At 39.1% G+C, this 16,659-nt stretch overlaps 1 protein-coding gene across 3 annotated transcripts in view; it reads left to right on the forward strand.

Moving 5' to 3' along the window:
- PPTC7 (protein phosphatase targeting COQ7) overlaps positions 1–15,781 on the forward strand; it is a 46,993-nt gene extending 31,212 nt beyond the window's left edge. The window contains exons 3-7 of one of the 3 annotated variants that reach the window (XR_009450148.1): positions 2,851–3,049; positions 6,831–6,954; positions 10,243–10,372; positions 11,781–11,957; positions 14,903–15,781. Coding sequence is in view for 2 of the 3 variants with exons in the window: in XM_059676919.1 (XP_059532902.1) it covers positions 2,851–3,049; positions 6,831–6,954; positions 10,243–10,372; positions 11,781–11,839 (512 nt within the window). In the remaining variant the exon portion in view is untranslated. Of the gene's footprint in view, positions 1–2,850; positions 3,050–6,830; positions 6,955–10,242; positions 10,373–11,780 lie in introns of all 3 variants that reach the window. The other 2 variants (XM_059676919.1, XM_059676920.1) reach the window with 2 other exon arrangements.
- Positions 15,782–16,659: the final 878 nt, after the last annotated feature.

Here is a 16,659-nt window from a genome sequence, read left to right on the forward strand (position 1 = left end):
AGAAACAAAAAAATGGAATTTCTGAACATTATAATGAGGCTAATGCTTATATTTAAGTGTTTTTAAATTATTAAGTTATACATTTTCATTTAGAAAAAATGAATAGCAAAAATTAAATCAGTGATTATGCTTCCTGTTATTTTTCTGTGCATAGTATAATGATAACAGGAATTGAATCTACTGTGTGCTCACAACAGTGCCATGAACTAGGTTCATAGGTACTTTTTTGTTGTTGTTAAATATTTTTATTGATTTTTAGAGAGAGTGAAGTAGAGAGGGAGAAAGAGAAACATCAATATTGGGAGCGGAACAATGATAGACTGCCTCCTGCATGCCCCCTACTGGGGATCTAACCCAAAACCCGGGCATGTACCCTGACCTGGAATCGAACTAGTAATTTTTTCGGCGCATGGGACGGCACCCAACCAAATGAACCACCCTAGCTAGGGCTCAGAGGTACATTTATTCACCGTTTTGTTAGGAAGAGACTGAGGCCTAGAGAGAATAAGTGGTTTGCCTGCCGGCAGTCACACAACTAAAAAATGATGGCACACTGGGATTTAACACAGCTAATTCCACACCCTGTTTGTTTTTGGTTTTTTATTTCATTTTGCTTAACAGTTTGGCCTTTGCCTACTATTGCTTTTTTAAAAAATAAATTTCAGCCCTAGCTGGTTTGGCTCAGTGGATAGAGCATTGGCCTGCGGACTCAGGGTCCCGGGTTCGATTCCGGTCAAGGGCATGTACCTTGGTTGCAGGCACATGCCCAGTGGGGAGTGTGCAGGAGGTGGCTGATCAATGTTTCTGCCTCATCGATGTTTCTGACTCTCTGTCCCTCTCCCTTTCTGTAGAGAATAAAAAATATATATTTAAAAAAATAAAAAATAAATAAATTTCACTGTTTTTGATGCACAATTCTTTAAGTTTGGTATCACTTTTTTTTTTTTAAAGAAAGCTTCAATACTAGCTTGTAATCTACTTGTTTGACTTAAGTCATCATCCTTCCTTTTCAAATATATTTCTCTAACACAATTTTAGTGGCCATTAAAAAGCTAACACTCGCCGAAACCGGTTTGGCTCAGTGGATAGAGCGTCGGCCTGCGGACTGAAAGGTCCCGGGTTCGATTCCGGTCAAGGGCATGTACCTGGGTTGCGGGCACTTCCCCAGTGGGGGATGTGCAGGAGGCAGCTGATCGATGTTTCTAACTCTCTATCTCTCTCCCTTCCTCTCTGTAAAAAATCAATAAAATATATTTAAAAAAAAAAAAAAAAGCTAACACTTGGTGGGAGGTGGGGGGGGGGGTAAGTGATCAACCAAAGGATTTGTGTGCATGCATATAAGCATAACCAATGGACACAGACAGTAGCAGGGAGGTGGCATGTTCTGGGGTGCAGGAGCAGCCAGGGAGAGGTCAACAGGGGGAAAAAGACATATGCAATACTTTCAACAATAAAGAATTTAAATTTTAAAAAAGAAAGCTAACACTTATTGTGTATTATTTTAAGTGTTTGACATGATTTAACTAATTTTATCCTCACAACGCTATGAGGTAATTACTGTTATCCCTATTTTCATGGATGTAGGCACTGAGGCACCAAGAGGTTAATTTGCCACAGGTCACACAGCTAGTAAGTAGCAGAGGTAGTATTCAGACACAGGCAGGCTGATTTACATAAGAGAGTGCTCTTTAAGTATTATGTGACAGTGTATATAGCCTGCCATGGTACGGATGTACTATAATTTATTTAACCAGTCCCTTAATTTTAGATGTTGCAGTTGCTTCCAATTCTTCCTAATATTAAATGGTGTTTTGATACTTAAGTCTTATTTGCATCTCTAATTATTTTCTTAGAATAAATTCTTACCAGTGGATATGCACATTTTTAGGGCTATATTGCCCTTTAGAAAAGTTGTTAAGTTTTGCTCTCTCTCCACTATGGAATGAGAGTGACCATGTTTGATATACTCTTGATAACAGCATGGATTGCCTTCTTTTGATTCTTGTTAAACTAGTAGACAAAATAGTGGTGTGATCATTTTTCATACATTTCTTGGTGAACTGCTTATATTTCTATTTTGTCTTTTTTTCTTTAGATATAAGTTTAAATTTTAGTACTTGAAGTAATCTTACTAGTTGTAATAACAACCTTTCATTCTGGGGAAGGTCATGCGAGCTATGTGCTGCAAAGGTACATGGAAGCTTTTGCTCTCTACTTAGAATGTGGTCTCTTCCATCTGAACATTAGTAGTCTCTGTAAAGTGAACAGGTCAATTCCACAAGCCACCTGGGAAAATTAGTCTTGTTACTTCAGAGTAAATCAGTTCCAAATAAAAGTTCTTTGTGACCTCAACAGATGGAAATCTGGTTAAAAATTGTAGTTGCATGCCCTGTCTTAAATGCTAGTGAATTTTGTGGAGGCTTCCTCCCAGTGACTAATGAGAAATGTCAGGGAAATGTAGCATTCTCATTCTGGCATTTAAGTATTAAAGCTTAATATCTCAACAGCATGCTTTTGAGCATTTGGCATAGATAATAGCACTATTGAAATGAAACAATATGACTAAATACCAGCCATTTTTATTGTTTTCTATCTCTGCAAATGGAAGAATTCAGATTATCAATGACCCATGTACTATGTATCATAGAAATTCCTTTTTCTTTCCCACCATTTGGACCCTGATCAGGTTATTAATGACATTCGTTGGCGACATGGAGCATAACTAAGAAAGGTCCTTTTTAAGCAAAGGTTCAAATTATGGCATGTTGTTCTTTGAGGTAATATGATAAAAATATGTGTACAAAGGCAACCTTGGAAGAGAAAATAAATGGAGACTATTTTTGTTTCTAGGGAGCAGTACTGCCTGCATCGTGGTGCTGGACAGAACTAGCCACCGATTACACACAGCAAACCTGGGTGATTCAGGCTTTCTGGTTGTCAGGGGTGGCGAAGTTGTGCACCGATCAGATGAGCAGCAGCATTACTTCAACACTCCATTCCAGCTCTCAATTGCACCACCAGAAGCCGAAGGAGTCGTCTTGAGTGACAGGTAATCTCCCCTTTCACTCATTAAAGTGTGAACAGGGCGTGGCTTACTCACAGGTTCCCTCCCGTCCCCCTCAACCACAGTGGCGATAGGCAATTTCCATTCCCAAATGAGAAAAAAAAAGACATCAAGAATATTCTCATCAGGAGAACCTTTTAGTTTGACTTCGAAAGATACTTTGCATATATTTGATATTGCAGCCAAGTTAAAGTCTAATAAACACCCAATAATTTGACAAGACTGAAAATGCTATTTCAAACTTATAAAATATCAGTTTTTCATACCAAGATCACATGGTATGTATAGTTGTGTTAAATTTTGCTGGAGAAATGAGTTATTGTTCATGCATGCCATTGTCTGTGCAAGATTTTGCATACGTTACTGGGGAAGAGTACAAACAGGCACCTGCTTTATTTATCAGAATAACTTCCTGATTCTCAGGGCCTCCTACTACATGTATCAAATAGAGCTTGCAGTCCAGGCAGAACCTGTCAGGACCAAGTTAGCTTACAGGAAATGGAATCAAAAGTGGTCTTGGATATGTTCTGTGATGACGCTGTTGAGGTGTTCTCTTTTTCTTCTGACACCTTCCCTCAGTTCTTTTTTTTAAATCCTCACCCAAGGATATTTTTCCCATTGATTTTAGAGAGTAGAAGGGAGGGAGGGAGGGAGGGAGGGAGGGAGGGAGGGAGGGAGGGAGGGAGGGAGGGAGGGAAGGAAGGAAGGAAGGAAGGAAGGAAGGAAGGAAGGAAGGAAGGAAGGAAGGAAGGAAGGAAGGAAGGAAGGAAGGGGGAAGAGAGAAACATCAGTGTATGAGAAAGACACATCAATTGGTTGCCTCCCACACCACATGTGCCCTAACCAGGGCAGGGATCGAACTTGCAAACCAGGTACGTGCCCTTAATGGGGAATCGAACCTGGGACCCTTCCATGTGTAGGCCATTGCTGTTCTAACCACTGGCAGGACCCTCAGTTCATTTTTAAATTGAGAAGAGAACTTTTTGAGACAATCAGTACTTTTTTAAATCAACTTTTACAGTTTATCTTTTCTAAGATCAGAGTACAGACAAGGCTAAGATAATCTCCGATTTCACTGTCTATAACAACGTTGTAAGACCTAGGACAAACATTGTTGGTGATTCATAAATGTTGTTAACTGGGTGATAAAGCTTTTGTAAAAATTGAAGCATTCTAGCAGTATCTGTTGTCTCTACTTAATAGTTCTTATAAAACCAGATCTTAAGCCCTAAGATAAAATGATTATTCTACCATCTTTTATTTCTTGTTAATCCTCACCTGACGATATTTTTCCATTGATTTTTAGAGAGAGTAGAAGGATGGGGGAGAGCCAGAGAGAGAGAAATATCAATGTGAGAGAGGCAACATCATTTGGTTGCCTCCCACATGTGCCCTTGATCAGAATCGAACCTGCAACCCTTCAGTCTGAGGGCTGACACTCTGTACACTGAGCCAAACTGGCTCGGGCATCACTACTATCTTTTAAACTGGAATGAGCATATTACATAATGAGGTATTCAGTATTGCCCATCTAAAATCTATTGTTGACTCCTAGAGAGAGGGAAGCATTTTTTACTTTCAGATTAAGACAGATTACCATAATTGGAAGAATATTTGATTATGGGCCCTTCTTCAGTGTAATACACATTAATATTAACCATATTGAAGTGAGCAGACCTTAGAACCCCCAAGGCCTTGGTAGACACTAAGTTCAGCTAACAGTTTTTGGAGAACAGTGTTTTAATTTTCCTTTATTTGATGCTTCTTGTTTTGGCTTCTGAGTGCGAGCGCAGCCCTGCCGTATCTCACACACTATCTCTGGGGCAGTCTGGTTAGGGCAGCACTTGGCCTGGCCTGCCAGTAAGGTGGAGGTTTCTTCCCCTGGAGCCCAGAGACAGCTTATTAGCATGTGATTTCAGCTCGTGTTTCAGTGCAGTCAAAAGTTTCCAGCAGCACAGTATGTTCAATCAAAATGGGCAGAACTGCAGCTGGCAGAACACCAAGCTCATGGGTGGGAGTGTTGGGAGAAGAGGACAAATTGTCCAATGGTAGTGAGTCTCTCACAGGCAGAATAGCAAAGGACACTCCTGGGGAAAGAAAAACCTCAGCGTAAAATCGAGCTTCAGTGCCAACCTGGTCATTAATCTAAACTTGTAGAATCTGATTAGCTTCCAAAGACTGAGCAAATGGGAAGTGTCTTGTATTTTTTCTTTATTCCACAGAAGAAATCAACTTGATTTCCACCAGTTTTAGTCCCGTCCCCCTCATTCCCCCGTGTATCTTAGCTATTACTCCATCTTATCTATAAAATATTATTTTATTTTAACCTTGACTTAAGGGTCAAGGTTAAGTAGCTGATTTTACAAAATATTTGTTGTATGAATGTATAAGTTAATTTGTTCCTTGGGAAAGCCCATCATAGAACTTTTAGATGTGCTGCTTCTTTCCTCTGAGGAGACGCTGAACCAGAAATTTTCTCAGTGCACTTTGTGGCATTTTCCAGCAGGCAGGGGTGGATTGTTAGTTTCTTGTGTTTTCTCTTCACAACTTTTATAACATGTTGCTTATACAGGTTTGGGTGTGTGTTTTTTTCTGTCAAGCTTAGGGTGCCTCAGTTCTGGCCCCACCCTTCTGGGTCAATGTATGCATTTTTTCCTGGCTCTTGTTCACTTACAAGTTAAAGCAGGTTATCAGGTATCTCTCACACCTTTTCCTCACACTGGAGTCCTGGAAGCAGTGAATTTGGACTTTGGAAGTGGCTGAGAATTGGCCTCTCAGGGGCCATTAACTCTTTGAATATATGGTCTTTTCTGTTTTCTCCACACCTGGGTTTTTTCCCCCCATTCTCTGCTTTCATTAGGTTTTGTCAGAGGAAAAAAATCTCCCATCTATATTTTTAAAAGTTCTATGCAAAAAGATGTAGTGCAAAGTCTACCTCCTACTCCTGCCGTCAACCACACATTCTCTCCTCAGAGGCAGCCACTGTTATCTGTTTCACTCTCTGTACCTTCCTTTCTTTATTAACAACATATCACAAAGGTTATTTTTGTGTGTTTTTTATTCCCCAATTTGGAGGGCCAGTTACTTTGTTTCTTCATTCATTTAGTCATTCAACAGATATTTATTGAAGATCTATGTACCAGGCACACTAATAAATACTTATGCATGTGGAGCACTTTGTAAGCCCTGGGAGATACACAGTCCGCACTCTACCAGAATAAGTGCCCCTTAGTAAAACTAACATAGAATTTCCAATAATGCACTAGTAATTACTAGTACTATATTATTGCATGTGTTTCCCATGAATGAATTCTTAGAGGATTTGCATGCTCTCATAGTTATTCCACTATAACACAACCTCCTGAGAGCCAGGTTCAAGTCTGCAGGGAACTGATGAGTGGACAATGAATAAGAGAGGATGGAATGTGGCTCTAAAGAATTAGGAAATACTCATTTGCACTAGGATTTTAGAGACATTAGCATCTGACTCAGAAAAGAACCCTTCCTCCTCTGAAATCACATATGACTAATCACCACACACTGTTTTACTTGGTAGTTTCAGTTAAGCTTTTGAAATATTTATATAAGAGTGTTTAATTGTTTTCAAGGTTAGGAATTTCAGAATGACTGGCTTTTATTATTGACTCCTAATATAAGTTAGTTTTTCTTAAAGCATTATTACACTGTAACATAGTGCCTGTTGGAAACTTTGAATGGTATCTCTAAAGAGCTTTCTTAACTTTCCCTTACCCTTTCTGTGTCACAGCCCGGATGCTGCTGATAGCACATCTTTTGATGTCCAGTTAGGAGATATTATCCTGACAGCGACAGATGGACTCTTTGACAACATGCCTGATTATATGATCCTGCAGGAGCTAAAAAAGTTAAAGGTAATTAACTGAAAGGTTGGCCCTTGGAAACAGTGGCCCTCTCTGGGCAGTTAAATTTTCTCCATTCAATTGCATTATCTCTTTTTATAGTTTTGAAAAGGACTATTTTGTGAATATAGGAAATTAATAATAGTACCAGTTTTTCAATCAGTTGTAAATGGAAATATTCACAAATGGAGAATTTAAAGGAAAAAGGCTTTTCACCAAGTTTTTAGTAGGGTGGTAAAGGTAGAAAAAGTCCAGATAAGAAATTTCTTGTTTGCATTTTTCATTGTATTTTAATGGTATTTATTTAATAGTGTTACCTCCAGCGATCAGACTATCACTCCCCAGAGGGAAAATAAGGGGAAGAGATCAACCAAAGGACTTGTATGCATGCATATAAGCCAAACCAATGGACATGGACAACAGGGGGATGAGAACATGAGTGGGGGGGCATTAATGGGGGGGATAAGGACACATTTGTAATACCTTAACTAATAAAAAATAAAATAAAACATTTCAACAGAAAAAAAAAAATAGTGTTACCTCCTGGGCCTTTTCTCGTTTTAGTCTCATAACAAACCCAGCAGGTGTTGAGGCTGGGAAAGATAGGAAGTCATCATACCAGAGCCAGCCAAGGCAGCAGTCAAGGGCATCAGGCAGTTAAGGGCCTTGATGTGATCTGAGCTGTCACCAGTAATAAAGCCGTTCAGCTTTGACCCATACAGAGAATGGAAGAAAGTGAAAATCAGTGTTTCCATATTCTTCTGGCTTTGTAAACATTGTCACTCTGGGAAAAGTTAGCCTTTTCTCATGCTTTTATCGCTAACCACTGTAACTCTAAGTTTTTAAATCTTTTTTTTAAAAAATATATTTTATTGATTTTTCACAGAGAGGAAGGGAGAGGGATAGAGAGCTAGAAACATCGATGAGAGAGAAACATCGATTCAGCTGCCTCCCGCACACTCCCCACTGGGGACGTGCCTGCAACCAAGGTACATGCCCTTGACCGGAATCGAACCCGGAACCCTTCAGTCCACAGGCCGATGCTCTATCCATTGAGCCAAACCGGTTAGGGCAGTTTTTAAACCTTTTAAGCAATATTTTCCTCACCTGTAAATTGGGAGTACAAAAGGCCCTGTTTTATAGGGTTATGGTGAAAATTAACTGAGACCAGGAGTACAGAATCCTTAGTACCAGGCCTCATCTGTGGGGTTCAGTAAAGTCTTGGTGCTTACTGTAGTGGTACTATACCAGGGGTGGGCAAACTTTTTGACTCGAGGGCCACAATGGGTTCTTAAACTGGACCGGAGGGTCGGAACAAAAGCATGGATAGAGTGTTTGTGTGAACTAATATAAATTCAAAGTAAACATCATTACATAAAAGGGTACGGTCTTTTTTTTTTTTTTTTTTTTTTTTTTTTAGTTTTATTCATTTCAAACGGGCCAGATCCGGCCCGCGGGCCGTAGTTTGCCCATGGCTGTACTATACTCTGGTGACAGGGTGGTGGGCAGAAATGACAGTCCCTATCCTCTGGAGCTTCTATTCTAGTGGAGGAAGGTAGATAATACAGAGAAAGAAAAAGATAATATACAGACAGGGTGGGGCAAAAATAGGTTTATAGTTATGAGTACGTGAAACAGTTTTTTTGTATTATTTAATTGTATTATTATTATTTTATTATTATTTTGTTGTTGTTAATCCTCACCCAAGGATATTTTTCCATTGATTTTTAGGGAGAGTAGAGAGAGAGGGACAGAGAGAAACATCAATGTGAGAGAAACAAATCAATTGGTTGCCTCCTGCACGAGTCCTGACCAGGGCCCAGGCTGGGAAGGACCCTGCAACCAAAGTATGTCCCCTTGACCGGAATTGAACCCAGGACCCTTTAGTCCACAGGCCGACACTCTATCCATTGAGCCAAACCAGCTAGGGCTTGGTATTATTTTGCATACGAACAACTGTAAATCTACTTTTGCCCCACCCTGTAATGTTTGTGGTAAATAAGAAGGAGCAGGGTAAAGGGATAGGGAATAGAGAGGGCTGCTGTTTTAGAAAGATTGGTCGGGGAAGGCCTCTCACTGAGGTAACATTGAAGCAGAGGCCTATTATTATTTATACTGAAACCATTCTGTATCTTAGGATGTTAGAGCTAAAATGGACCTTGTTTCCCATTCCATTTTACTGATGAAGTTGAAGTAGCAAGGGTAAGGGATTGGCTCAAGATTATACAGCTAAATAAGAATCTTCATCATGATATAAAATTCTAAAGGTATTTTCAGTAGGGAAACTGGCAGCTCTTAAAGAGCAAACTGGTGTTGGCCAGGAGCACATTTATAAGCAAGGGAAAAAAATACTATTTTTTTTAATCCTCACCAAGTATATTTTTCCATTGATTTTTAGAGAGAGTGGAAGAGAGAAACATCGATCTGAGAGAAACACATTGATTGGTTGCCTCCTGCACATGCTCTGACCAGAGCCTGGGCCTGGGAGGAACCTGCAACTGAGGTACGAAGTACGTGCCCTTTACTGGAATTGAACCCGGGACCCTTCGGTTCGCAGGCCAACGCACTTATCCACTAAGCCAAACCGGCTAGGGCAGCAAGGAAATTTTTGAGGTCATCCCTAAAGTGCTATAAAAATTTGCCCGTTCAGTCTCATCCTATTTTAGCAAAAATACCTTAAGAATTTCAAATGGGGGAAAAGGCAGAAGTAAAAACCCAAACCTCAGGGCCCAAGGCCACCTATCAAAAACTTTCTGATTCACATTGTATGCAGGCAGCACTGGTGGGCTCATTCATTTTAGTCAGGGTGCAATTGCCGGGGTCCAACCCCAGCAGGTCCAGGGGTCCCCAAAGGTGTGGACGGAGTCGACGAAGAAGGAATGACACGGAGAGGATGGACCGGCTCCCGGCATGCAATGTTGATTGTCTTCTCTAACTGGAATAAAATGTAAATGGTGGCCCTAACCGGTTTGGCTCAGTGGATAGAGTGTTGGCCTGTGGACTGAAAGGTCCCAGGTTTGATTCCGGTCAAGGGCTTGTACCTTGTTTGCGGGCACATCCCCAGTAGGGGGTGTGCGGGAGGCAGCTGATCGATGTTTCTCTCTCATCAGTGTTTCTAACTCTCTATCCCTCTCCCTTCCTCTCTGTAAAAATCAATAAAATATATTTTTTAAAAAGTAAATGGTGGAAACTGATTGGATAAATGTTACTGTCTTAAAAAGTGCTATTTGTAAGTATACTTGAATATAAAAATCATGTGAGACATTATGGTAAAAATAACTCCCTCATCCTTCATCTTAGAATTCAAATTATGAGAGTATACAACAGACGGCAAGAAGCATTGCTGAGCAAGCTCATGAGCTGGCCTATGACCCAAATTATATGTCACCTTTTGCACAGTTTGCATGTGACAACGGACTGAATGTGAGAGGTAAGCATTCTTTAGGAAGGTCATAGGGACAAGTAAGATGGGAGCATTCTAAGCTGTGGGGTGAGGTAAACAAGAGCACTTGGGTGGGACTGTTGAGATGTCTTGTCTTAGCTGTGAGCGGTGGCTTTGAGCTAGGTCATTAGGCCTTAACACTGGAAGACAAGAGCAAGTGCATGTCATCATGTCTTCCTCACAGAGGACGCCCTTCAGAGCTGAACTTCATAGGCTACAGAGGCAACCGGAACCTGAAGCCCTTTATTGCCACCACTGCACTGCTTGGACCTCAGCCCAAGAGGCCTCCAAACTCTGCCTGGAAGGACTGGATATTCCCAGCAGTTTAACATTCTGCCCTTCATGGGTCTGACATTTCACTTCTCCCTTCCTCGGGCTTTGTGGGACTCATGGACAGTATTTGCCTGCCAGATTGCCACAGCAGGTTTTGAAGAGGGAAGTAATGTTAACCTGTCCTTGCTTGAAGAGCCCTTCTATCTACTAAGTGATATGTAACTTTGGGAGCAGGCCAGTAGCTCAGTCTTGGAGCTGGGATGATGTGTTGGTGGTAACATATCAGAACTAGTACAGTTGGTCAGTTTCTTGCTAGTATAATATTATGACATGTAAAGCATTTCTTAGCCTTCCAGGAAATATTAAAATAGGAAAAAGCACATGCCATAGCTATTTGGCAGATTAGAATACAAGATTGTTCCTAATTTCAAAACAGTGGGTATGTGTCCAAATTAGGATTGTGGATAGAAACATGTAACTTTCTTGTCAGGCAGAATTTATCTTTTCTGTTTTTTTGTGTGTTTTTTGTTGTTGTTGTTGTTGTTTTTTTTACCAAGCAACCTACATGGCTGCTGCTTCAGGCAGAATTTATCTTAACCAGATTTTCTTTATTGTGATTGCTATAAACAGGAGGTAGTGGCCATTTTATCAGAACTACTGTTTTAAAGAGCAGGGAAGGTTTTTTTAAGCGTCAGTTAAGTTACATGTAATTTCTTGGTTTTTTTCATTCTTCTCTTTTATTAAAAAAATATATTTTTATTTATTTCAGAGAGGAAGGGAGAGGGAGAGAGAGATAGAAACATCAATGATGAGAGAGAATCATGAATCGGCTGTCTCCTGCATGCCCCACCACTGGGGATCGAGCCCTCAATCCGGGCATGTGCCCTGACCAGGAATCGAACTGTGACCTCCTGGTTCATAGGTTGACACTCAGCCACTGAGCCACACCGGCTGGGCTTTATTTCTCTTTATCAAATATTTTTTTCTTTCCTCTACTAAAATATATTGACAAATCAAACCTTCAGGAATTGCAAGCATTTGTCTCCTAGAACTTTCTTAGGCTTACAGTTTTGATTGACTTTTCTTTTTAAGATACATGACCACATTTTCATTTTTGTTTTAGGTGGAAAGCCAGATGACATCACCGTCCTTCTTTCCATAGTGGCTGAGTATACAGACTGACACACCTAGGTGTCAATTTCTGCCTTTCCTTCCATCATCCCAAATTTCCCCCAGCCGTGTGTACTGATCCTGCTGGCAGGACCACGTTTCTTTGCCACTGATCTCAATGGCCAGTGATGTAAGCCTTTTTGCCTGTCTTTTTGAGACCCCATTGAGATCTTTGTTAAGAACCACTACTGTCATTCACTAGCTCATATCTGCCAGCAACTTTGAAGAGAATCAAGATTTGAAGATTGGCCTTCACTTCTCATTGTCCTTTCCACGATGGGATGGGAGGTTTTCAAAGCTAAAATGGCTATTACTTTTCAAAAATGCTTGAAGTATTGAAGAAAATGAGTAATGTTGGTAAAGTGAATTCAAAATTACAGTGTGTAAAAGTCTAACACAAATTCTATGTTATGGTACATCTCCTAGAAACATATATTATTCATCAACAGAAATGTAGAAATGTTACATGTGTACTATACAGTCTTTGTTATGATGATTGGGTGTGGCTTTGTGTTTTCATTATAAACTCCTATTTTTCAGGGGCTTATAATTCTGCTCTAAAACATTGCTCTGAATTATGAAATCTTGATCCAGGAGCTTTTTTTCTTACAAATTGGAAGAAAATTTCAGTTTAATTCTATGGATGCAAACGTTTCATGTTTTTAAAAGATGCTTAATTGTGATCCTGTGATCAAAGTTTTGGCAGTTTATTGATTCATCCAAGTCACAGGCTGGTGGCCTGAACTGCAGGAGGAGTAGGGAGACTCTTTACCAAAATTTTAATGGGAATGTTACTCAAGATTGTAGAACTCCTCAAAGCCAAGGAATTTAATGTTATGGCTGAAATCCTCCCAGCTGTCTGACATGATGCCCCTGTGTGGGAGCTCTAGGTCCATCGGCCTAATGGGTTGAGAATGGACAGCTGTTATTTTGGATTTTGGGGGTCATGCTACTCATAGTCTCACTCAGACCCTTTAGTAGCCTTGCTTTCTAGAGAGCAGTGGTTCTCAACCTTCCTAACTCCGTGACTCTTTAATACAGTTCCTCATGTTGTGGTGACCCCCGACCATAAAATTATTTTTGTTGCTACTTCATAACTGTAATTTTGCTACTGTTATGAATCGTAATGTAAATATCTGATATGCTATATGTGTTTTCCGATGGTCGCGACCCACAGGTTGAGAACCGCTGCTATAGAGCATGCACCAAATTCAGGGGGTCCATGTGGAAGGAGCACTGTGGGCAGTAGCAGCAGTACAAGAGTCCATGCGGAAAACTAGTGATGATCTGACATTTGCATTTGCCCTACACAGAAATTTAGGGGTTTCTGAATCAAGCTTAATGTTTACAGTTTCCTAATAGCCATCTTGCAGTGTATAGTTTCCTTATAAAACTATCCCACATTCAGTTTTCCCATTATCTGCAAGTTCAAACTTATTTTTAAGGTTTGTGTATAAGTCAACTGCTGTAAAGATATATATTTTTGGGTCAGTCTTTTTTCTTCATTAACTTGGTGGTAGAAAAATATAGTTAGCAATCCTTAAATTAAAGCCATGTTTTATATATATATAAGTCAGGTAACATTGGTGTATAGATGAGAATGCAATTAAACCTGATGAGAATCTACTTGAGGAGAATATAGAAAGTCTCTTTCTCTAAAGGAGATACATACTCCCTGGTTTATTGCATTAAAATTTATGTTTGAGGTTACCTCAACTTATTTTAAAAGATTTTGTTTTTGTGAATTTGTACTGTATATTTGAGTAACTGTCAAGCTTTTGTTTTATTTAAAATTGTTTAACATGTACCATGTACATGTCATTACTATATTTCAATGCATCATGCTTGTAACAGGCATTTCATTTATAATAAGAATGAGTTATTCATTTGTAAGCCGTTCAGTAATTTATCTACTATTCCTAAATTGGCATAATGTTAGATATCTATTTTGAATCACCTTTAATTACATGTCAGAATGCCTTAACTACCCTAACTTGACAAAACAGTTCTTTGGTAGATGAGATGGGGGGTGGAGGGAGACTGTTTAAGTAATGAGAACCCATTGTGCTGTGATAAAACACAGAAGCCGGAGTGGCAAGTGGCAGGGTATTTATTTTGCACAAACTATTTGCAGTCTCTGTGTATTTTAAAAAGTAAAGAAAGTTGCATCCAGAAGGGTTTTGTTGCAAGAAGTACATTTATACTTGGGCTGATGACATTAGTTCTTTTATTGGATTTCTAATTATTTCTGGTCAGAGGTACATAGCCTATGATCTGGATATATTTTGCATTAATTTTCCAATGCCTAGACTTGATTCCTGGTAGAGCAGTGCTGATTAAGTCACTGGCTTTGCTTTCATTTAACCCATCAAACACAATCTTTGTAAAGTTAGATTGGTGGTGTTTTAATACAACTTATTTTATCAACCTATCTTTTTTGAGAAATTATTGTTAGAAATTTACAATGTTTGTTCCAGTGATGTTGAATTTAATGGGACAAGAATCGAGTTTCACCGTGGAACTAACTTTTGGACTTGGCCTGTAAATTTAGTAATACAAAATATTTTCTCTTTTCCCTGTCCTTTTTGTGTTATGCACTTAATTTTTTGGCTGCCAGTGGTCAGTTGGAGTGCTGCTTATCAAGTAACTCTCCTTCCATTCTCGGTGGTTAGAGGCTGTTGGACCCATGCTGGAATTTTCCAGTCACAGGACCCAAGTCTCTGTGGGGTATGACTGAAATATGCCACTTGGTGGGTCTGATTCTGAACTTGATGTGTGTGTTAATTGTATTTTAAATCAAGCAGTATAAAAAAGACACACACACACATTTGCCTCATGTAATGGACTTTTATAACAAAAGAGAATTTGGATTTCTAATTTACAAAAGGCAAATTATCTCTCTCTGGATGCACCAAAGACCAGTAAAGTTTATAGCTTTTCCATCTATATTTATAAAGCAATACTGTATTATAAAAAATCAATATTTTTATCACATGCTTGAAATTTTTATTTTGTTCTGTTTTAAAATGTGCACTCTAAACATATCAGAACCTTATTTCTTCCTGTGAACTTAAGCTGCCTGCGCACAAAAAATATTTACCAAACGGATATGCAGTAGAGCCCTAGGCTCTTAAAAAGTGAAAGAAGGAATGAAGGGGAAAACAAGTTATTTGTCCTAAATTACTGTACTGGCTTGACATGGTCGATGGGTACTAAATCACAAAAGAATCCATTCCAGGTGTGTATGTCTGGGGGTTGGGCTGTATCTAGATTAGCAACTAGATTTCAAGCTTTGCATGATGGGAGTGTCTCTCCTATCAGCTACATTTGTTTTGGATAGAACAGTAGCCTTCAGTACCACCTTCAGTACCACCATCCTACCACATCAAGTAACAAGGCAGGAATTGTGGGAATTTACTGAGTCCGTTTTTGAGAGTTTTGGAGATTGTACACAAGATTGACTAGAACTATAAGTGTTTGTACTTTGGAATAAATTCTTGGTTCCTTGGCACCTTATACCAGCTATCTTTGGTAGAAGCTACAGCATCAAATTTCCCTGGAAACAATCACATTTTTGCATTTAACAAATTTTACAATATCAAACAAAAAAACGAAATCTGCTTATAAAACTGAAAATATGAAACAAAACATTTGAATTTTATTCATTAAAAAGTATTTGTAAAATTGAACTTCTCAACTAAAAATTGGCAGTGTCAATGTCAAAATTTTAACGGTTAGCAGGTAGTTTGTGGCAAAGATGGCTAAATAATGAAGCAAGTTTGAATTTATATATACTAATGAGCTGCTTTTTTCTGTTAAGACTATCATTATTTGTCTTACCCAAAAGGCAATGACCTGAATTGGATGTCTGAAATATAACTTATGCAGGAATAGTTCTGTAAATACATTTAAATAAACTGTAAAGATATTTAATAAATATAGTATTTATACTAATCTGTGTACTCCTCTTAATTGAAATCGTAACTAAATAAGACACCAACCCTGACACTAAGTTTGTTGGTCTCTATCAAGTCCTCATTTCCAACCCTCTTAGTCAGCCTAGCAGTGACTCCATACTTTGTAGCTATTATTTTGTCTTTTACTAGTTCTCTGCGTTAGCTCTTTTTCACCAGCTGGTTTACTACATCAGTTTATCTTCCTCAAAAATTCATCAAAATGGACTGATAATTCAATGTAAAATACACATGGTTTCCTAGCTGAGAAGGCTTTTGCATCTTCTACATGGTATGAAGTGAAAACACAGAAAAATCTGGTGTTGTTTAAATTTAGCGTTCTGTATCTAAAATCCAAATTAAATACAGTTTAACAGTATAACTGTCTTTTACAGATTAGTGCAGCATCCAGGCAATTACTGATGATGATGTCTCCAGGACCTAACCCCCCCTGCCCATTTCCAAGAGTGAGCCAAAAACTTTCATCCTCTGCAAGGAGATCTATAGTTGCCCACGTATCATGTGAAATTCAATGTTAGTCACTGGTGTAAGCATGAGATGCATAAATCTTTAGCCTACATGTGAAAGAATTGCTTGAAATTATGTGGGTATTGTCAGTTTCCACAAAAAGCCCATTTTCATTCACTGAGGAACATTTTGGATGAACCTGGGTTTTTATTAGGTTATTGTGGGTAGCTCTGACTCATTACTGAGCTACAAGAGCCAAATTCATTCTGGTTTTAGTTAGAAGTCTGTTCACAGTTCTAAAGTTGACTGACCCACTCAGCCACCTTTGTTTATGAATTCCTCACAAAATCTGAAGTACAATTGCTTACCGGTTAACATTTCTTTGGGATTTGGTGGTTTCACAAAGACTTA

This window comes from Myotis daubentonii, chromosome 19 (assembly GCF_963259705.1).
Source record: "Myotis daubentonii chromosome 19, mMyoDau2.1, whole genome shotgun sequence".
NCBI classification, from domain to species: domain Eukaryota; kingdom Metazoa; phylum Chordata; class Mammalia; order Chiroptera; family Vespertilionidae; genus Myotis; species Myotis daubentonii.